This window comes from Lucilia cuprina, chromosome 6 (assembly GCF_022045245.1).
Source record: "Lucilia cuprina isolate Lc7/37 chromosome 6, ASM2204524v1, whole genome shotgun sequence".
Lineage (NCBI taxonomy): Eukaryota > Metazoa > Arthropoda > Insecta > Diptera > Calliphoridae > Lucilia > Lucilia cuprina.
Genome location: NC_060954.1, coordinates 57235572 through 57258418, shown reverse-complemented (window position 1 = coordinate 57258418; position 22847 = coordinate 57235572). Strand labels below are relative to the sequence as shown.

The following is a 22847-nucleotide window of genomic DNA, read 5'->3' as shown; positions in this document are numbered from 1 at the left end:
ACTAGAACTGAACTAGAACTGAGCTAGAATTGAACTAGAATTGAACTAGAACGGAACTAGAATTGAACTAGAACTGAACTAGAAGTGAACTAGAACTGAACTAGAACTGAACTAGAACTAACCTAGAACTGAACTAGAACTGAACTAGAACTTAACTAGAACTGAACTAGAACTGAACTAGAACTGAACTAGAACTGAACTAGAACTGAACTAGAACTGAACTAGAACTGAACTAGAACTGAACTAGAACTGAACTAGAACTGAACTAGAACTGAACTAGAACTGAACTAGAACTGAACTAGAACTGAACTAGAACTGAACTAGAACTGAACTAGAACTGAACTAGAACTGAACTAGAACTGAACTAGAACTGAACTAGAACTGAACTAGAACTGAACTAGAACTGAACTAGAACTGAACTAGAACTGAACTAGAACTAGAACTGAACTAGAACTGAACTAGATTTGAACTAGAACTGAACTAGAACTCAACTAGAAGTGAACTAGAACTAAACTGGAACTGAACAAGAATTGAACCACAACTTAATTGCAACTAAACTAGTACTGAATTTGGCCTATTTCGTGAAAAGCTCACGTTTGCAATTCAAAGGTGGTTCCTTGAAATATTTTGCCAAGTAGAGGATTATTAACGCCAGTTGGCCGATTTTTTCTTATTCTTCTAAATAAATAGGAAAACCCCCTTATTTTATTCTATACCCTCACAACATAAACATTATAAAGACATCAAAATTTCAAAACCATATGGGCCTTATATTAGCAGTCAGAGTTTGTTTAGGCATCGGAAAATAACCACACCACATATCATTACCCACAATATTCTAAGAGTACAATAACAATTATAATAATAATGATGTTGCTGATGTTGATGACGTTGTTGTTTATAGACAAATAATAATTAGCATGTGGCAAGTATCAACAAAAGAAGGAAAAATAAAGACAAATAACACTCTTTTTTTGGTGTTTTCACGCTAAATAGTTTGTGAATAGATTGCGATGTTGTGATGAATTCCTTTTGTTACTTATGGTTTCCACAACAAATTGTTTACAAAAATTTATTACAAGCACATCATTTAGTAATTTATGATTAAATTTATAAAATACACAAAACGAAAAAAAAACTTCAGACATAAAGACACTTAAGTGGCTTCTATTTTATCTATAAATATTTATAAACAATTTTTTTTAACACAATTATTACGCACAATAATAATTAACAATTTATCTTATATTTTTACTTACAGAATTGGCCTTTTGGTTTTCATCATCATTTATCGAATTCTTCACTGATACGTTCATCACCTGCCACGTCCCTGAATAATCATAATATCTCTAACAATAATTGGAGTAGTCCCAATGGCGATAATAATAATGAAGAACCATTAAAACCTTTACGTTATGAGGACAATTATGGACATAATCATCATCAGCAAGAACAAATTTCATCTTATTTACAACACACATCATTGACAGAAACGAATCATAATCATCAACCAACAAATCATTGGTATTCAGAGACCCCCTCACCCGAATTAGATTCTACATCAAGTACTTGTTTGACTTTTGAAAATTCGCATCTTCAACATCAGCCATCAGAGCAGCATCATCATCAGCAACAAATGCACAGTCATCATCAACATCATCTGCACAATTTGACACATTTACAATCTGATCCAACACATTCCTCCTCAACATTTCAATTGCAACATGATTTCCATCATCATTCGCATCACCATCAACAACATCAGCCGCCACAATTACATCATTTGCATCAAAATTCTTTTGTAAATAATTCAAATTTTCAATCAACTTCAATACGTTAAGTGTGTGTTTTTTCTAGTAATTGTTTAAATTTAATTTATTAAAAACCTTAAAAGTATTGTAATTAATTAGTTAATAAATTATTTTTTTTTAAATATATATAAAAAATATTAAAGTCTATTTTCTAGCAAACGAGAGGCTCAAGGGCATAAACAATAAAAATCTGTGATCACTTCTATTTTGCATCGAAAATCAATTTTCGAGTGAAAACATAAAAGTCCATTTTCTAGCTAAACTAGATACTCTAGGGCTAAAACAATGATATTTTGTGATCACTTTTATTTTGCAACAAAATTCAATTTTTGAGTGAAAACATAAAAGACCATTTTCTGGCTAAACTAGAGGCTCTAGGGCAAAAACAATCAAAATCTGTGATCACTTTTATTTTGCATCAAAATTCGATTTTTGAGTGAAAACATAAAAGTCCATTTTCTGGCTAAACTAGAGGCTCTAGGGTAAAAACAATGAAAATCTGTGATCACTTATATTTTGCATCATATTTCGATTTTTGGGTGAAAACATTAAGTCCATTTTCTGACTAAACTAGAGGCTCTAGGGCAAAAACAATGAAAATCTGTGATCACTTTTATTTATCACATAAAAGTCCATTTTCTGACTAAACTAGAGGCTGTATGGCAAAAACAATGAAAATCTGAGATCACTTTTATTTTGCATCAAAATTCGATTTTTGAGTGAAAACAAAATTCGATTTTTGAGTGAAAACATAAAAGACCATTTTCTGGCTAAACTAGAGCCTCTACGGCAAAAACAATCAAAATCTATGATCACTTTTATTTTGCATCAAAATTCGATTTTTGAGTGAAAACATAAAAGTCCATTTTCTGGCTAAACTAGAGGCTCTAGGGTAAAAACAATGAAAATCTGTGATCACTTATATTTTGCATCATATTTCGATTTTTGGGTGAAAACATTAAGTCCATTTCTGACTAAACTAGAGGCTCTAGGGCAAAAACAATGAAAATCTGTGATCACTTTTATTTATCACATAAAAGTCCATTTTCTGACTAAACTAGAGGCTGTATGGCATAAACAATGAAAATCTGTGATCACTTCTATTTTGCTTCAAAATTCGATTTTTGAGTGAAAACATAAAAGTCCATTTTCTGGCTAAACTAGAGGCTCTAGGGCAAAAACAATGAAAATCTGTGATCACTTTTATTTTACATCAATATTCAATTTTTGAGTGCAAACATAAAAGTCCATTTCCGGCTAAACTAGAGGCTCTAGGGCAAAAACAATGAAAATCTGTGATCACTTTTATTTTGCATCAAAATTCGATTTTTCAGTGAAAACATAAAAGTCCATTTTCTGACTAAACTAAAGGCTCTAGGGCATAAACAATGAAAATCTGTGATCACTTCTATTTTCTTCAAAATTCGATTTTTGAGTGAAAACATAAAAGTCCATTTTCTGGCTAAACTAGAGGCTCTACGGCAAAAACAATGAAAATCTGTGATCACTTTTATTTTTCATCAAAATTCAATTTTTGAGTGAAAACATAAAAGTCCATTTTCTGGCTAAACTAGAGGCTCTAGGGCTAAAACAATGAAAATCTGTGATCACTTTTATTTTGCATCAAAATTCGATTTTTGAGTGAAAACATAAAAGTCCTTTTTCTGGCTAAACTAGAGGCACTAGGGCTAAAACAATGAAAATTTGTGATCACTTCTATTTTGCATTAACAATCAATTTTTAAGTGAAAACATAAAAGTCCACTTTCTGGCTAAACTAGAGGCTCTACGCAAAAACAATGAAAATCTGAGATCACTTTTATTTTGCATCAAAATTCGATTTTTGAGTGAAAACAAAATTCGATTTTTGAGTGAAAACATAAAAGTCCATTTTCTTGCTAAACTAGAGGCACTAGGACAAAAACAATGAAAATCTGTGATCACTTTTATTTTGCATCAAAATTCGGTTTTTGAGTGAAAACATAAAAGTCCTTTTTCTGGCTAAACTATAGGCTCCAGGCAAAAACAATGAAAATCTGTGATCACTTTTATTTTTCATCAAAATTCAATTTTTGAGTGAAATCATAAAAGTCCATTTTCTGGCAAAACTGGAGGCTCTAGGGCTAAAACAATGAAAATCTGTGATCACTTTTATTTTTCATCAAATTTTGATTTTTGAGTGAAAACATATAAGTCCTTTTTCTGTCTAAACTAGAGGATCTAGGGCAAAAACAATAAAAATCTGTGATCACTTTTATTTTGCATCAAAATTCGATTTTTGAGTGAAAACATAAAAGTCCATTTCTGGCTAAACTACAGGCTCTAGGGCAAAAACAACGAAAATCTGTGATCACATCTATTTTGCATAAAAATTCAATTTTTTGTGATTTTATAAAAGTCCATTTTCTGACTAAACTATATGCTATAGGGCATAAACAATGAAAATCTGTGATCAATTTTATTCTCTTCAAAATTCGATTTTTGAGTGAAAACATAAAAGTCCATTTCTGACTAAACTAGAGGCTCTAGGGCATAAACAATGAGAATCTGTGATCACTTCTATTTTGCTTCAAAATTCGATATTTGAGTGAAATTATAAAAGTCCATTTTCTGGCTAAACTAGGGCTCTAGGGCTAAAACAAAGAAAATTTGTGATCACTTCTATTTTGCATCAACAATCAATTTTTAAGTGAAAACATAAAAGTCCATTTTCTGGCTAAACTGGAGGCTCTAGGGCAAAAACAATGAAAATCTCTGAGCATTTTTATTTTTCATCAAAATTTGATTTTGCACAAATAATCGATTTTTGAGTGAAAACATAAAAGTCCTTTTTCTGGCTAAACTAGAGGCTCTAGAGGAAAAACAATGAAAATCTGTGATCACTTTTATTTCGCTTCAAAATTCGATTTTTGAGTGAAAACATAAAAGTCAATTTTCTGGCTAAACTAAAGGCTCTAGGGCAAAAACAATGAAAATCTCTGATCATACAGACTTAGTCTGTATGAACTAGAATGAACTAGAATGCAAGTAAAGTAGAACTTAACTAAACTAGAAGTTAACTAAAATTGAATTAGAACTGATTTACAACTAAACTAGAATTGAAGTAGAACTCAACTAGAAATTAAAAAAAATAGAATTTTCCATTTTTTCTTTTTATTAGACGTTATTTCTTAGTTAGACAATGTTTGTTTCATCCACTAAAACATTAAGCATTAAAGCGATAAGTTTTTTTTTATTTATTTCACTATACACCTTGAATTTATAATCTTATCTTTATGTTAAAGTTTCTTTGAACTTTGGATTTATTTCGAATAATTAAATTTTGTGATTAATAAATGGATTAACTATAGTTATTTCTAATATTGTTTTTTGCAAAAGGAAATGAAAATAAGCTTACCAACAACTGCTAGCGTTCTTTTTATAATTGAAATGTTGATGAAATATTCTTGATATTTAGTTAATGATTTTGTTTAGAATTAAAGATTATGAGATAGTTAGTAAATTAGTTGTAAATTGTCTTGGGAAAAACTTGAGCTGTAAATAAGTGAAATGGAGAATTAGTTGTTGTAAAAATTTGTAAATAAAATAACATACTTGTGTTTAAATAAGGAAATTTGAATTGGTCTTGATTGGTTATTGCTATTGTCTGTCTATTACTTATCCTGATTTCACCCCTTACTGGGCCATTTTGACTGTAATCAAAAAAATCATAAAATGAGAAAAATTTTACAGAATATTTAGTTATTTTTTTATAATTTATTTTATTAATTATATTTATTCTAGCTTTTTAATTTGCATTATCAAAAAGACAACTGAACAAAAAGATTTTAATATATATATAAAAAAAAACTTTCCCACTTCCTTACAACGAAATGTAAATTTTTGTTTGTTTATTTGTTTCTTGTGTGTATTAAAAACTTAATTAAATTATGGAATTTACAAATCCATAAACTAAAAAAACATTTAAATGTTTTAAGTATAATTAAATGAAATTAAAGTTTTTTTTTACAAAAGAGTTTGTAACAAAACTAGAAGCAGCAAAATATTAAAATTAAACACTTTGAAAACTGAGCACTCTTTTGGTTAAAAAAAAATATTTAAAAAAAAAGAAGAAAACTTTATAAAATTTTAAATGCAATTTTTTAAAAAATAGTTATTAGAACAAAACAAAAAGAAGAAATGAAAAGTAGTTAAGAGAGGAATGAATTGACAACTAAAAGCTTAAGAGAAAAGAATATAAATGGAAAAAAAGAAAAAAAAACTTTTTGTATATTAAAGAAGGCCTTCCTTTTTTCTTGTTATAAGATACAAATAATGTGCATTTTGGTTTCTTTTGGAATTTAGTGTTTTTGTTTTTATGTGTTTTACGAATTTCGGTTTAAAATTATTGTGATTTGCTGCCAAAGAAATATTTGTAAATCAAAGTGGCAATTAAACCCAAAACGAAGGGCATCAACCAGGATTTCATGGAGGTCTCTTCGGTTTTTTGATCACTATTCCAGGTGGGTTCAGACTTTTCGGGGATATTTGTACGTTCTTCAGGCACCAATTCACCAATTTTATACTGTTTCATCATTTCACGGGCATCGGAACTGTGACCAACATCTTCGAAATTTTCTGTAGCATCTTTGCCGGCCTGTTCCATCAAGACTTCCTCACCACCAGGGTGCTAAAAGTAAAAAAACAAACATGAATTTTACAATAAATAAAAAACTATAAAAAGTAAGAAAAAAGAGACTTAGAACACTTTTATTACAAATAGGCGCTGCTGTCGTCTAAGCATCGTGATTTAATTATAAATTCATTTAAAGTAATCCTCAACAAAATCAAAGTATTGTCAAAATTATACATAAGAATTTTAAATAGTCTAGAAATTTGTTTTGTATATATTCTCTTACTAGTATTTTGTATTCATACTGTCGTCTACTTGTTGGAATATTTTTGAATCAAGGTCAAAAATAAAGAGTAGATAGATGTTTATAGTTTTGTTATTACTCTGGACTTTGATTTAAAGTACTCACAAGTTTTGTAAACAAAGAATTTAATATTATAAGTTAATATTTCTTTATGTTTTTTACAAAATATTATTTACTTAATATTTTGTTCTAGTTCTGTTTTAGTTCTGTTCTAGTTCTATTCTAGTTCTGCTCTAGTTCTGTTCTAGTTCTATTCTAGTTCTATTCTAGTTCTGTTCTAGTTCTGTTCTAGTTCTGTTCTAGTTCTGTTCTAGTTCTGTTCTAGTTCTGTTCTAGTTCTGTTCTAGTTCTGTTCTAGTTCTGTTCTAGTTCTGTTCTAGTTCAGCTCTAGTTCAGTTCAAGTTTAGTTATAATTAAATTTTAGTTCAGTTATGATTTATTTATAGATCACTTCTAGTGTAGTTCTTTATCAATTCTAGTCTAATTCTACTTCCGATCTAGTTATCTTAAGTACAGTTTTAGCTCTGTTATAAATTGTAGAAAATTTTTAAATTGTTGCCATTTTCAAACAACATCTTCAAATGTGTTCGCCAACATCAAATTCCAATTAATGATTCAATACTATTTGTAATTAATATTTTCTTTTAAATTTTCTTATACTTAAATAATTGTTTATTTTATGACGGTTAAAAACAACATTTAAATAGAAATTGTATCACAAAACAAATCAAACACAAATGAAATGGAAAAAAGGAAACTTAGACATATAGAAAACGGGCGACAAAATAATGCTAAAATGACAAGTACTTCAACTAGTCAAGACTGTCAAAGACTTCTCATAAAAAAAGAATTGAATTGAAATCTAGAAATAATATCTTTATTTAAAAATAACTTAAACACCTAAGAATAATAATGAAAAAGAATAAGAACACATCTATGAAAACGATGTGATAAACTGTCATAAATTTAAATAAATACTTGGCAGTTTTTCATACATAATGAAGGGAAAAAGCAAAAAAAAAAAAAAATATTACACTAAAGTATCGCATTACAGGAAAAATTATGTTTAAATATTAATTTCTATTTAACATTCTATAGACTTTTGGGGGCAAAACATATGTATGTTGGGAACGTTTCCAGGGGAAAAAGTATGTGCGTAAAAAGGTAATGCTTAATATTTTCATATAAATTATTGTCCATAATCTCGCAGAGATTAAGAAACCACAAATCAGTGTTAAATCTGTTGTCATCTATGTTAAGTAGTGATGTATGTATGTACATATGTATGTATGTAATATAAAATTTAATGACACCATTTAAAATAAAAATTTGTCTGTCAATTTGCTTGACAAAATATAAAAAAAACTTTTGTTGACAAAATGCAGCTTGTTGCAAGGTGGCTGTTTGTTATTTATAAAGTGGTGGCACTGACATCACTTAAGTGTACCACATTACACGCCATATTAAGATCTATTTAAATTTCTTCATTTTAAGAATTTTAATGTGTTCATGAACTTTGCCTAAGAAATATTTTAATATTTCATTCGCTTTATTTATTCTTTTTTTTGTTTTTTTTTTTTACTTACCATACTTTGTACTCCTGTATTTAAATTTAAATAATTATGTGTTGCATTATTGCCATTATTGTTTAATGTTCCTTCCATTATGTCGCCATTTGTTGCGTTTGCAACACCAGCTGCTCCTGCTACTCCTCCTTCGACTACTGTTTTCAACTGTTTTATATACATAGTGGCCAAACGTAAAGTATCCAATTTAGATAGTTTAGTATCGGCTGGAATGTTGGGTAATTTTGTTTTAAGTCTACCAAATGCACTCGATAGAACACGCATACGTGCCCGTTCTCGGGCATTGGCAGCGTTACGTTGTATGGGCGGATTACCATTGCGTGAACCTAAAATTGAAGTAATGTTTGTTAAAAATTATTATTAACACAATTTTTATCGGTTTTTACCAACAGTTGCAAAGTGACCAGCAATCAATTCATACCTGACCCTAGCACCCATATCCTCTTTAGAAAATTACTTTTTTTTTACTTTTTTATACCCTTCACCTTCGTGAGAAGGTTATATATAAGTTTGTCATTCCGTTTGTAATTTCTATAATATAATTTTCCGACTCTATAAAGTATATATATTCTGGATCCTTATAGATAGCGGAGTCGATTAAGCCATGTCCGTCTGTCTGTCTGTTGAAATCAATTTTCTGAAGACTCCAGATATCTTTGAGATCCAAATCTTCAATAATTCGGTCAGACATGCTTTCGAGAAGTTTCCTATTGAAAATCAGCAAAATCGGACCATAAGTAACTGAGATATGGGTAAAAATCTGAGACTACCTCTGAAAATTTCCTCAACAAATTTTATTAATAAAAGCATAAAAACAACAACATACAGCTCATATTTATTTGAGGGTGGTAATACAGTTTAACGGTGGTACTACAGTACAACGGTTAATATTTCTTTCTGCTACATTTTATATTTGTTTGTGTGTGTGTGTATGTTATGTGTGACATGTGTGCAGAGATACAAGATAAATAAAAACTGTATTTTAAAACATACTTGGTGAAGGGTATATAAGATTCGGCATAGCCGAATATAGAAATCTGACTTGCTTAAATCACCTTTTGAAACTTAATTCTATGCTATTTTATCAAGAAGAGATGCAGTCAACATAATGTTGAGGATTATCGTATAAATATCATACTTGCTGATCACCCATCACCTACATCTAATTTCAACCAGAATAGTTCTGGCATAATGAAATCTAAATAGAGCAATAGTCTTAATTCATATTGACCGCGTATAGACGGCAACATTGTAAACATATACCTAGACTAAGACAACGGTTTAAGTGACGCCCTTCACCTTTTTGAAACTTTAGTCAATACCACCTGTCAGTACCACCTCAGTACTAAAAATCTTTAAACTCGTTCAACTTAAGTAGCACAACTTATTGGTCTTGATCGTAAAAACACAGAACCAGATTTTTCTCTAATATTTGTTTAAATCTGAATATGTATTGCACTGTTAAAGAGCCATAAATGAATGCTTTTCCCGAAGTAAGCTTTAAATCATAATAATACCAGGCCACTCGGAAAAAATTCGGAATGAGTACTTCTTATAAAGCCTGTATAGAATGAGAATAATAACGGGCGCAATTATAGAAAATTGCACAAACCAATTCTGAGCATTGAGGAGCATTGCGAAGTGTTTTATCGAAATTAGATCAAAATATCAATTCCGGATGAATGTCAAAGTGCTTTATATGAACACCTGCCCTGTGTGCCCCTCTATCACGGTAATTTGAACCACTGGATGAATTTCTGTGACGACTCACCATCGTCTCATTGTGCTTCTTAAACGCCGGTGGCAATTTACGTATATGTAATTTCCAGTCCAGAATAAGCTATATAATCTCTGACCATTGCAGTCGGGTTGCTTGATTTCCGAAATGCAAAAACATCACTTTCCTTTACAACCATCCATCAAATAAGCCGAGAACTTTGGCCACCCGAAGTAATAGATTATGTGGTTCTCTGGTTTCACCCCAAGTGAAATCATTTAAAGGAATATCTTAGGAGTGAAATAACATCACCAGTTTATAGTCTCAGGAGACTGGTAGCACCCATTTTCCCCGGGATTGCAATTACATTAAAATCAAAGTAACATGCCCCCGGGGGGATCGATTCCAGATATTGCATATTTTACGATTGAAGAGCATGAAATATAAAGGATTGCTCAGTAGCAGCATGTATTTCTTTGGAACCGCATGTTAGAATCGCAAGTCCCAATGAAATTGCTTAGGGGTCAAATGATACAAACTATAAAAGTCAACCCAGCCGCCAACATTTATTACAGCGGCGGAGGAAGTCACTGTCACGTCAGACTTTAATGCTGTTTATTGCTGTTTATTCTATACTGAATTTAAACTTTTGCATATAGTTGTTGAACCTCTGTCGTTAAACGATCCACAGCTGATTAAAAACAAGATTCGTTTATCTTGAATCTATGTTTAAAACATAGAAAACTTCCTAATGTCAATAAACCCTTAATGATTTCCAAATCCTTTTCCAACACCACATGTTTTGGTGGACGAAAATATATATCACAGCTAAGATCTCTGTATGAATCAAAATATTTTAACGGTTCCACGCAATTTATACTTTTTGTATAGCTCTCTATTTTTCTTTTAAGGGTCCTGTCTGAAATGTTTTAGCTTATTGAACGATTTTCAATGTTCAAAAATTTCCTTAGTAGTACCCATCGAATTTCTACACCCAGACTAAAGATCATAACTAGATCTTACATTTCGCAGTTTTTTTTTTTTTTGCTTCTGAAATTAACGGTTCCACGCAATTTGTTCTCATTGTATAGATTTATAGGTTTCTTGTTAAGGCTCTATCTAAATGTTAAATGATTTTTAATGCCATTTAATATCTACAGACAGACTGAAGATCTTAACTAGATCGTCTATATCTCAACTTTTGTGATCTTAAGTTCAATGTTTCGAGATTATAAAAGTAATGAATTTCAAATCCGTTAATAATAATTTTACTTACTTTGAGAACTGTTATCGTCAAAATCATCATCCATTAGTTCAAAGGGACTCGCAGAACGCTTCTTGCGTGGCATAATTATATAAAATTTCTTTAAAACACTACTGGCAAATAAACTTTCTTTAAATTTTTTTAGGTTCTAAACTTTTTATAAAACCACAATTTGTATTTTAACTATTTTTCATAACAAAACCGATTTAACAAATTTATAACAGTATTAGTGATTAATATGTATATTTTTTGAATAATTAATATATGTATTCAATTTCTTTAATTTATTTTCCTTTCGAAAACTCGACAACCGTAAGGGATAATGAATTGCATGGAACTGAAATTATCTCTATGAGATCATGACTATTTAGACTCTTTTTTTGTTTGTTTTTTTCTTTCGGGGTACTCCTCAATAGAACACTTAGCATAATATTACATACTTAAACAACATATGTTTAATAGAAAAATAATTATTTACACTTTCTCTCACTCACTAGGACTATTTTTAGTCTATGTGGGTGGAGACTTCAGTGATCGTGGCAGAAAACAAAAACTAGAGTAAGTAACACACAAATTATGTAAACATTTACTCTCTATAGATGAATAGCATAAGTACTGTTGTTCCTTCTTTCTATTGGCCGTTTACAAACGATCAGGAAAATAAACAATGGCCGCCTAAAGACGAGTAAAAATTTAAATCACAGGCCTCACCAGCCTGTGGGAAATTATAGGCTCTTTTTTAGGCAACATAAGAGAGCGTGAGTGAGTAGAGTGTTTATATTAATGAATGGCTAAATATTTGTTTTTGTTTACAAGATCTATGAATGAAGAGATCACTACTTAATGCTGGTTGTTGTTTTTCTTAAAGAAAATTAAAATATTGATCCATTTGGTGACAAATACTCTTTTGTTTTTGAAGTTGATCATTATGGTAATAATGATCATTGTTGGATCGTATTTGTTTATTGTAATAACAAAATGTTTGATTGTGAACATATTGTTTTGACATGTAAATGTAAATATTTAGATGATTTATAAGTAGAAAAAAAGAGGAAATTAAGTGGGAAATTATTAATGAATTTGGAGGGAAATAGAAATTAATATGTAATAGGAAATTATAATTGTTTTTATAAATATTTTTAAATCCCAAAGGGTCATTATTATAAACAGTTTCGTGCACTCACAACAAATTCAATTTGATCGCATTAAATCTGTAATCTTTCAAAATCTAAAGATTATCGTAGAAAAACAAAAAGTTTTGACCTCTCAATTACCAATAAAGATTACATTGTTATGAAAACATTTGTAGTCCCCCATAAATGCTGTATCATTGTAAAGCTTTCCCATTATATACATAGACAAACCCCTCTTATCGCTTAAAAGTTTTTATGAGTTCTTAAAAGTTTATATATGTTTTTAAACACATCTTTAGAATATAATTCTGATTTTGTCTCAATTGTATTAGTGGGTCCTTATCACTTTCCAGTGAACCCCCAACTAACCTTTGCTTTCTATACATTAACTAGTATTTCGAAGCAAATTATTATTTCGGATGTTTTCAATGTTCTAAAAGATCAGTTTAAAACAAAGCTTCAAGTGAAGCACATCTTGTGAAAAATTAAAGAAAAAAATGTGGAGAATAAGTAAAAATATTGTCAGGCATATAACGCCAAAGGCTCAACAACAAACAATTAAAACTGTGCCTGTATTACAGCAAAAGTTAAAATTCAGCACAGAACAAAAAACAGCAAAGACTGAGGTGACAGTGCCTTCCTCAGCGGATGTTGTTATAATTGGTGGCGGCTCGGCTGGCTGTCATACTTTATATCATTTAGCCAAACGTGGCGTTAAAGCAGTTCTATTGGAACGTGCCAAACTAACAGCCGGTACCACCTGGCATACCGCCGGTTTGGTATGGCGTCTACGACCAAATGATGTGGATATACAATTGTTGGCGAATTCACGTAATATGCTAATGCAATTGGAAGAGGAGACTGGTTTGGATCCTGGCTGGATACAAAATGGTGGAGTATTTATAGCTCACTCAGATGTAGGTCAAGATATAGTTGTTTGGAAAATTAAACAAAACATTTTTACTGTTAAAAACAACTGATAAGAGGGAATATAAAAGTAATAAAAACATGTTTGTTCTGTTGTCGTCAGTTCTAGTTCCGTTCTAGTTTAGTTCTAGTTCAATTCTAGTTCAGTTCTAGTTCAATTCTAGTTCTAGTTCAGTTCTAGTTCAGATCTAGTTCTAGTTCAGTTCTAGTTCAGTTCTAGTTCAGTTCTAGTTCAGTTCTAGTTCAGTTCTAGTTCAGTTCTAGTTCAGTTCTAGTTCAGTTCTAGTTCAGTTCTAGTTCAGTTCTAGTTCAGTTCTAGTTCAGTTCTAGTTCAGTTCTAGTTCAGTTCTAGTTCAGTTCTAGTTCAGTTCTAGTTCAGTTCTAGTTCAGTTCCAGTTCGGTTCTAGTTAATTCTAGTTCAGTCCTAGTTCAGTCCTAGTTCAGTTCTAATTCAGTTCTAGTTCAGTTCTAGTTCAGTTCTAGTTCAGTTCTAGTTCAGTTCTAGTTCAGTTCTAGTTCAGTTCTAGTTCAGTTCTAGTTCAGTTCTAGTTCAGTTCTAGTTCAGTTCTAGTTCAGTTCTAGTTCAGTTCTAGTTCAGTTCTAGTTCAGTTCTAGTTCAGTTCTAGTTCAGTTCTAGTTCAGTTCTAGTTCAGTTCTAGTTCAGTTCTAGTTCAGTTCTAGTTCAGTTCTAGTTCAGTTCTAGTTCAGTTCTAGTTCAGTTCTAGTTCAGTTTTAGTTCATTTATAGTAGATTTAGTAAAATTCTAGTTCTGTTGTAGTTATAGTTAAGATCTAGTTAATAGTATATCATAGTTTCTAATCTTTTCCTTTTAAATCTAGACCCGTTTAGATGAATACCGCCGTTTGGCCACAGTGGGCAATGCTTTAGGCATTGAAAACTATGTACTCACCCCCGAAGAAACACAGAAAGTGTTCCCTCTATTAGATCCTAAATCTTTTATTGGTGCTTTATATTCACCCGGCGATGGTGTTGTGGATCCAGCTATGTTGTGTACCGCTTTAACAAGGGCGGCTAGTAAAAATGGCGGTAAAGTGATAGAGAATTGTTCAGTGGAAGATTTAGTGGTGGAAAATACGGGACGAGGTAAAAAGATAGTGGGTGTTGCTACCCCATATGGCACCATTAAAACAAATACTGTGGTCAATGCCACCGGTGTTTGGGGTAGAGATTTGATAGAAAAACATGGCTCATTTTTGCCTTTAATACCTATGAAACATGCATATATATTATCGGAATCGATACCTGGTGTTAGAGGTTTGCCTAATATACGTGATCATGATTATTCTATATACTTTAGAATACAAGGTGATGCCATACAAATGGGTGGTTATGAACCAAATCCTATTTTATTAGATCCTGTAGCTAAAGATTTTCATTTTGGATTGTACGATTTGGATTGGTCGGTATTCGATGCTCATTTAAACGGTGCCGTTAAGTTGTGTCCTTCTTATGGTGATTATGGTGTGAAGAGTACTGTATGTGGTCCTGAGTCTTTTACCCCAGATCACAAACCTTTAATGGGACCAGATACTGTTATTAGCGGTTTGTATCATAATTGTGGTTTTAATTCGGCTGGCATGATGTTTGGTGGCGGCTGTGGTGAACAAACTGCTTTGTGGGTCATTAATGGCAAACCAGATTTGCCCATGTTTGGTTTTGATCTCCGTCGTTTTACCGACAAACAAAGTCAGGCTACGCAATGGATTAATGAGAAGTCCCATGAAAGCTATGCCAAAAATTACAGTATGGTCTTTAAATACGATCAACCTTTGGCTGGACGTAATTTCCAAAAAGATCCCCTACATGAAGATATGCTTTCCTATAATGCTTTTATGGAAGAGAAACAGGGATGGGAACGTCCTGGATTCTTTTTACAAAAACCTGCACCCGCATTACCCTACGATTGGTATGGTAGTTATGGTAATGAACGTCATAAGGACTGTGCGTATGAAAGTGTATTGGATGGAGATTTAAAATATGGAAGTTTTTCGGAACATCACAATTTGGTAGGCATTAGGATAGCTAGCTGACAGCAACAGCTATTATTGTTTAAATATTTGTCAAACTAATTGTTTACTTTCTCTTGCATGTCTTACGTGGTGCGTGCCACATTTTATGATTTTATTGCCCGTATTGTGTTATTCTTACGCAAAATTGTGTGATATTTGCTTAACCACGGATTGCGGATGTTGTTTTCTTTTCTTCGTTGCTTCGAACAAATGTACGACTGACATAACACAACTGTTTGCTACTGATGTTTGCTCTTCTTTGCTGTATGCTGTTGTTGGGATTCTATTGCCATCATTATACATACTGTGTGTAGATTGGTGAAGAGGCCATGGCATGTCGTAACAATGCTGTGGTATTTAATATGAGCTATTTTTGTAAACTCTATTTGGAAGGACCCGATGCCCAAAAGGCCGCCGATTGGATATTTTCGGCGAATACTAATCGCGATGTTAAAAAGTAAGTTTTGTTTATTAAATTTCTTTTTAATCTAAGTTTAATTGTACTTAAAAAGTTAAGCTTGAGTTCATTGTTTACAGCAACAATGTCAAGGTGATATGATCATTCAACTGTAGATGTTTTCTTTGTTTTTTAAGTTCATCATTCATCATTATTATTTTTTTTAATTTAAGTTGCCATCTAATTTATTTTGGGGGATTTTTCTGCGTGTTTTTCAGTTTTTAAAATTTTAATTTTGTAATTAAGTTTATTTGAATTAATTTGTAAATCTTTTCCTCGCTATTACACTGTGAGGAAATAACTGTACTACGAAAAGTCTGTTCTAGTTCTATTCTGTTCTGTTTCTATTCTAGTTCTGTTCTAGTTCTGTCCCAGTTCTGATCTAGTTCTGTTCCAGTTCTGATCTAGTTCTGTTCTAATTTTGTTCTAGTTCTGTTCTAGTTCTGTTCTAGTTCTGTTCTAGTTCTGTTCTAGTTCTGTTCTAGTTCTGTTCTAGTTCTGTTCTAGTTCTGTTCTAGTTCTGTTCTGTTCTAGTTCTGTTCTAGTTCTGTTCTAGTTCTGTTCTAGTTATTTTCTAGTGCTGTTCTAGTTCTGTTCTAGTTCTGTTCTAGTCCTGATCTAGTTCTGTTCTAGTTCTGTTCTAGTTCTGTTCTAGTTCTGTTCTAGATCTGTTCTAGTTCTGTTCTAGTTCTGTTCTAGTTCTGTTCCAGTTCTGTTCTAGTTCTGTTCTAGTTCTGTTCTAGTTCTGTTCTAGTTCTGTTCTAGTTCTGTTCTAGTTCTGTTCTAGTTCTGTTCTAGTTCTGTTCTAGTTCTGTTCTAGTTCTGTTCTAGTTCTGTTCTAGTTCTGTTCTAGTTCTGTTCTAGTTCTGTTCTAATTCTGTTCTAGTTCTGTTCTAGTTCTGTTTTAGTTCTGTTCTAGTTCTGTTCTAGTTCTGTTCTAGTTCTGTTCTAGTTCCCTTCTAGTTCTGCTCTGTTCTAGTTCTGTTCCAGTTCTGTTCTAGTTCTGTTCTAGTTCTGTTCTAGTTCTGTTCTAGTTCTGTTCTAGTTCTCTTCTAGTTCTCTTCTAGTTCTGTTCTAGTTCTGTTCTAGTTCTGTTCTAGTTCTGTTCTAGTTCTGTTCTAGTTCTGTTCTAGTTCTGTTCTAGTTCTGTTCTAGTTCTGTTCTAGTTCTGTTCTAGTTCTATTCTAGTTCTGTTCTAGTTCTGTTCTAGTTCTGTTCTAGTTCTGTTCTAGTTCTGTTCTAGTTCTGTTCTAGTTCTGTTCTAGTTCTGTTCTAGTTCTGTTCTAGTTCTGTTCTAGTTCTGTTCTAGTTCTGTTCTAGTTCTGTTCTAGTTCTGTTCTAGTTCTGTTCTAGTTCTGTTCAGTTCTGTTCTAGTTCTGTTCTAGTTATGTTCTAGTTCTGTTCTAGTTCTGTTCTAGTTCTGTTCTAGTTCTGTTCTAGTTCTGTTCTTGTTCTGTTCTAGTTCTGTTTTAGTTCTGTTCTAGTTCTGTTCTAGTACCCTTCTAGTTCTGTTTTATTTCTGATCTAGTTCTGTTCCAATTCTGTTCTAGTTCTGTTCTAGTTCTGTTCTGGTTCTGTTCTAGTTCTGTTCTAGTTCTGTTCCAATTCTGTTCTAGTTCTGTTCTAGTTTTGTTCTAGTTCTGTTCTAGTTCTGTTCTAGTTCTGTTTTAGTTCTATTCTAGTTCTGTTCTAGTTCTGTTCTAGTTCTGTTCTAGTTCTGTTCTAGTTCTGTTCTAGTTCTCTTCTAGTTCTGTTCTAGTTCTGTTCTAGTTCTGTTCAAGTTCTGTTCAAGTAATGTTTAAGTTTGTTCAAGTTCTTTTCATGTTATGTTCAGGTTCTGTTTATGTTCTATTCTAGTTCTATTCTAGTTCTGTTTTAGATCATTCTAGTTTCCTTCTACATAGTTCTGATCTATTAGAACACCGTTCTAGTTATGTTTAAGTTTTTCTTTAGTTCTGTTCAAGTTCCGTTTTAGTTTTGTTATAGTTCAGTTTTAGATCATTTCTGGTTCCGTTCTAGTTCATTTCACTCATTTAAGAAATCTCGTGAGTATAAGATCATTAAATGTTCCGGCCTTCAACGAAAGTTCGATTTCATACTTGTATCACTCCTTTTTTCAGAACCGTTTATACCTGCGCTCTTAACAATTCGGGTGGCGTAGAAGCCGATGTAACCATATCACGTCTTAATTCTGGCTCCGGTGCTCCCCACGATCCTAAATTTGATGGACAAGGCTATTATATTGTAGCAGGAGGTGCTTCAGCATACTACACCTATACCATGATGGTAGATGAAATTCGCAAACAAGGTTTCAATTGTACAGTGCGTGATGTTACCGCTGACCTGGGTGTTATTTCCATACAGGGACCTAAATCAAGAGATATTTTACAAAACATAGTGCAATGTGAACTTAGCGATGAGAATGTGGCGCCAAATGGCACAGTATTAACCCAATGTGCTGGGTACGATGTACGTTTATTACGTGTTAGTTTTGTAGGAGAACTAGGCTATGAATTGCATGTACCCAAAGAGTATTGTTCCCAGGTCTATAGGGCTTTAATGAAGGCGGGAGAACCACAACAATTAAGAAATGCCGGCTATCGTGCTTTATACTCGTTGAGTAGTGAAAAGGGTTATCATTTGTGGAGTTTTGATTTAAGACCTGATGATACCCCCTTGGAGGCGGGTTTGGGATTCACTTGTCGTAAACAGGGTGTTTACAAGGGCAAGGAGGCCATTGATCAACAACGCAAAGAGGGCATTAAGAAACGTTTGGTATATTTAACATTGGATGAGCAAGTACCCATTTGGGGCTTGGAAGGTGTTTATAGAAATGGCCAACCTGTGGGTTTCTTGCGCAGGGCAGAGTATGCCTATTATCTGGGCAAACCTTTGGGACAAACCTATATACAAAGAACAGATGGTGAAAAAATCGATAATGAATATATTAAAACGGGTGACTATGAAATCGATGTTCTGGGAAAACGTTATAAAGCCAAATGTCATTTGAGAAGTCCTTTCGATCCCGAGGGCAAACGTGTATTAGGTAACTATTAACTATAGCTAAAAAAATAAGATAAAATTAAAGAAATAAAGTTGTGTTTTGTTTTTATTTTAAAATATATACTATATATACATATAATACAAAAATTTATTTCATATTTTAATGACCTACAAAGTCTCTTTAGAAAACAAACTGGAGGCATTTTAAATATTCTAGGAACTCAACTCAAACCACAACTAAAGTAGTAGTATTAGTAGTAGTGTTTTAAAAGAGACAAAACAATAAAATCATAAAGAGGTAGACCAATTTGTTAAGTGTTTGACACAAAACATTAATTATCCTGCAGTGTAAGGCTCTTTGCCTTTTGTGTTACTTTGAAAATGACCTTCACACTAAAAGACAAGGACAGCCATATTTAAAATACATAAAGGTTATTAAATGATCTTAAAAAATACTTGAGAACATTTTAATTAATCACTAAACTCTAAGTACAAGTTAAGATATTTCTTAAGGGGTTTTTAGTTAAAATGTATAAAAATTCATTTTCTAGCATTTTGAGGAAGAGGAGACACTATGTCTGGTGTGTGTATGTGTTTTTTTTTTTAATAAAATATATGACTTAATTAATAATAATTGTTTTGTTGTGAAAATTATAAGTGTGTTTGTGTTATTTCTAAGAATTAGGGTTTCATGTTGCAGCACCAGACAATAAGTCGCCAAGAATTATTACAAGTGTTTGTTTTATTCTTATTGCATATTAACTAAAGGCGTATTTGTTGTCATTGCATCACATGGTTGCACGTTGTTTTTTGTATTAATTCGTTTACACTCTCGCATTTATTACAAACTTATGTCACTGAATACAATGTGGCCTCTGAGGCATTTGTAGAATGGGTATTTAGATATTCTTCTATAGTTTCCTCTAAAGTTTTATGAAACTTAAACATATCACGCATTTTATTATTCAAACGACAAACTACACCAGCTGATGATATATTCCAATTCCAGCAGATCATATCACAGTTTAAAACTTTTAAATCTTCTCTTAATGAAACGATATTCTGTAAAGAAAAGAATTTTCGTTTTATTGTTAAAATATGGGGAAGGGATTTTTTTTTGTAAACTACTTACCGCCGCTACTGTATAATCAATGCTATTGATTTCCAGACCATTGACTACAATCAATCGTATATTATCTTTTTGATGGACATTAACAAATTCAACTACTTTTTCCTTTAGATATTCGGCTGAGGCAAAGTCCAGCTTTTGCTTAACATCAACCATACCAAATTCATAATCCAATAACTGTAAGAATTTAGAAAATAAATAAATAATTCATTAAAAAACTACATAATTAACAAGTTTTTGCTTAATTCAGCCAGCTGAATAGGTATTTTTGAAATAATTTAGTTAGTATATTGTGTTAACTGTCTTTTTATATATACTTTGCTCTATTCAGCTGGCTGAATTAGTATTTTTAAAGCAATTTTAATATAGTTCTACTTAATTCACTTTTATACATATTATTTGTTCTATTCAGCTAGCTGAATTAGTATTTTTAAAGCAATTGATAAAGAATTCTACTTAATTCACTTTTATACATATTATTTGTTCTATTTAGCTAGCTGAATTAGTATTTATAAAGCAATTTATATAGAATTCTACTTAATTCACTTTTATACATATTATTTGTTCTATTCAGCTAGCTGAATTAGTATTTTAAAGGCAATTGATAAAGAATTCTACTTAATTCACTTTTATACATATTATTTGTTCTATTCAGCTAGCTGAATTCGTATTTTTAAAGCAATTTATATAGAATTCTACTTAATTTACTTTTATACATGTTATTTGTTCTATTCAGCTAGCTGAATTGGTATTTTAAGAATCATGTTTTTTTTCATTATTCAGTTTCCTGTATTATAAACATTATTCAGTTAGCTGAATTGACATTTTTTACATTAATTTTAATAAATTTAGCTATTTTTTGTTTAATTTCAAAAATTCTTATATCAGTCAGCTTTTTGACAAGTTTTTATCGATATTCAGCTTGCTGAATTGAATTCTTGAAACCAATTATTTAAAAAAAATTACTTTTACTAACATATTTATAAGTTTTCAATCATATTCAGCTATATGAATTAATTTTTCTTTTAACATTCTTTTATTCAGCTAGCTGAATTAGCTTTTAAGAAACATTTTACTTAAAATATGTATTATTTTTCTTTATTTGGTTCTAAAAAGGATTATACAACTTTTTTAGATATATTCAGCTTGCTGAATTGTCTTCTTGAAAACAAGGTTTTACTAGCTCGTTCATAACTTTCTAATCATATTCAGCTAGCTGAATCTCGTTTTAAGGAAAATTTTCGAAAAATTTTGTTATTTAACACAACAACAAACCTTATAGGTATATAACCATATCTGGGGTCTAGCACTACTATATAGAATATATGAAAGATTAGCGGCAATACCACATAAAATACCATATTCCAAACTCCAAAATAGGCAAATAAATAGAGTAACCAAAAATGGTACAAAATCCTTCTCTGAAATGTTAAAAAATTCCCAATATTAGACATTAAACAATATCTTAAATACTATTATCCATATTACTCTTTGATCTCCAAGTATCACGTATTTTCTCCACTTCCACCAGAGATATCATGGCAGCAATAATAATGGCCGACAGAGTAGCTTTAGGTATATAATAGAAGGCCTTTGTTAAAAAGGCTAAAGCCATTAATACCAAACCTCCAGTTACCAAACCACCCAAAGTTGTCTTTACACCGCTGGCATTATTAACGGCCGTGCGTGTAAATGAACCAGTGACAGGCATCGACGAAACGAAACTACCCATAATATTGCACATACCCAAAGCAATCATTTCCTGAGAAGCATCCACAATTCGGCCTTTGGCTGAAAATACCAAAAAAACGAAAATCAATAAAAACTTTGTCTTAAGAAATCACCATTATTTAAATACTTACAAAATGCTTTAGCTATAGCAACCACTTCCAAAATGGACACCAACGGTATGGAAGCAAAAGAAGCACCTACTGTATTCATCATTTCCTTTAAGGTTACTTCGGTTCCGTTGATAACAGCACCAGATAATGGTACCTTAAATGGCGGCAAACCGGCTGTAACATTACCGGTTACTCTAAAAGGTTGTGAACCATCACGACTTAAGATATAAGCCAAGAATGTACCAATTATAACAGCCATTGAATTGCGAGACAAAGAAAGATATTTCCAGAAAGTACGATTACCAAAGGGTATATCTTTGACTTTCTAAAATTGTTAAATTTGAAGATATAATTGTGAATTTTATAAAATTTGTATTAAATACAAAACAAACCTTCATAACCAGCAAGAAGGCTAAGGTAACTAAACCCAATGTAGCATCTTTCCAGCCTATGTCATTGAGGTGGGTAAAGAAATGTTTCCAAGCAGGTATCAAATCATTTGAAGGAGCTTTTATGCCGAAAATATTATTAATTTGTGCACTACCTATTGTTATGGCGGCCGCTGTGGTAAAACCTTTTAGAAATGGGTTGGAAAGGATTTAAAGCAATTAGTTAGATTTTTACTTAGCTTTAATGATTTCTTTACCTATAATAACGGGTATTGAAATGAATCTTACTAGCACTCCCAGATTTAAAAGACCCAATGTTAGTATAATGCAACCTCCAAAGAAGGCAATCATAGCAGCATATTCTGGACTTATGGAAGCGTAGGGATGGACCATTAAAGCCATAATTGCAGTGGTGGCTAAAAAATAAAAAGTTGTCAGTTAAAACTAGATAGAACTAGATAGATAGATAGATAGATGGATAGATAGATAGATAGATAGATAGATAGATAGATAGATAGATAGATAGATAGATGGATGGATAGATAGATAGATAGATAGATAGATAGGTAGATAGATAGATAGATAGATAGATAGATAGATAGATAGATGGATAGATAGATAGATAGATAGATAGATAGATAGATA

The 22847-nt window shown here is 31.7% G+C and overlaps 3 protein-coding genes across 3 annotated transcripts in view; 1 reads left to right on the top strand and 2 right to left on the bottom strand.

Annotated features, from left to right (window-relative positions):
• Window positions 1-6051: 6051 nt before the first annotated feature.
• LOC111689337 (cytochrome b5) overlaps window positions 6052-22847 on the bottom strand; it is an 18911-nt gene continuing 2115 nt past the window's right edge. Inside the window, exon 2 of the mRNA XM_023451809.2 lies at window positions 6052-6479. Within this exon, the coding sequence (XP_023307577.1) occupies window positions 6195-6479 (285 nt within the window). The 3' untranslated portion in view covers window positions 6052-6194. The remainder of the gene's footprint in view (window positions 6480-22847) is intronic.
• Window positions 12865-18990, top strand: LOC111688870 (sarcosine dehydrogenase, mitochondrial). Its single transcript, XM_023451375.2, has 4 exons — window positions 12865-13343; window positions 14193-15380; window positions 15698-15840; window positions 17961-18990. The coding sequence occupies exons 1-4, from the start codon at window positions 12924-12926 to the stop codon at window positions 18895-18897; spliced, it is 2688 nt and encodes an 895-aa protein (XP_023307143.2). The 5' UTR covers window positions 12865-12923; the 3' UTR covers window positions 18898-18990.
• Window positions 18933-22847, bottom strand: part of LOC111688871 (sodium-independent sulfate anion transporter) — a 5516-nt gene continuing 1601 nt past the window's right edge. Inside the window, exons 2-8 of the mRNA XM_046955705.1 lie at window positions 22460-22618; window positions 22206-22387; window positions 21835-22138; window positions 21461-21763; window positions 21248-21393; window positions 19976-20149; window positions 18933-19905 (exon numbers count right to left, since the gene is read on the bottom strand). Of these exons, the coding sequence (XP_046811661.1) occupies window positions 19693-19905; window positions 19976-20149; window positions 21248-21393; window positions 21461-21763; window positions 21835-22138; window positions 22206-22387; window positions 22460-22618 (1481 nt within the window). The 3' untranslated portion in view covers window positions 18933-19692. The remainder of the gene's footprint in view (window positions 19906-19975; window positions 20150-21247; window positions 21394-21460; window positions 21764-21834; window positions 22139-22205; window positions 22388-22459; window positions 22619-22847) is intronic.

Excerpts from the sequence above, each read along its gene's own strand:
- LOC111688870 (XM_023451375.2), top strand. The coding sequence starts at position 12,924 with ATGTGGAGAATAAGTAAAAATATTGTCAGGCATATAACGCCAAAGGCT. Across the intron at positions 13,344-14,192 it reads TATTTATAGCTCACTCAGAT|ACCCGTTTAGATGAATACCG; the intron begins GTAGGTCAAGAT and ends TTTTAAATCTAG. Across the intron at positions 15,841-17,960 it reads ACTAATCGCGATGTTAAAAA|AACCGTTTATACCTGCGCTC; the intron begins GTAAGTTTTGTT and ends TCCTTTTTTCAG.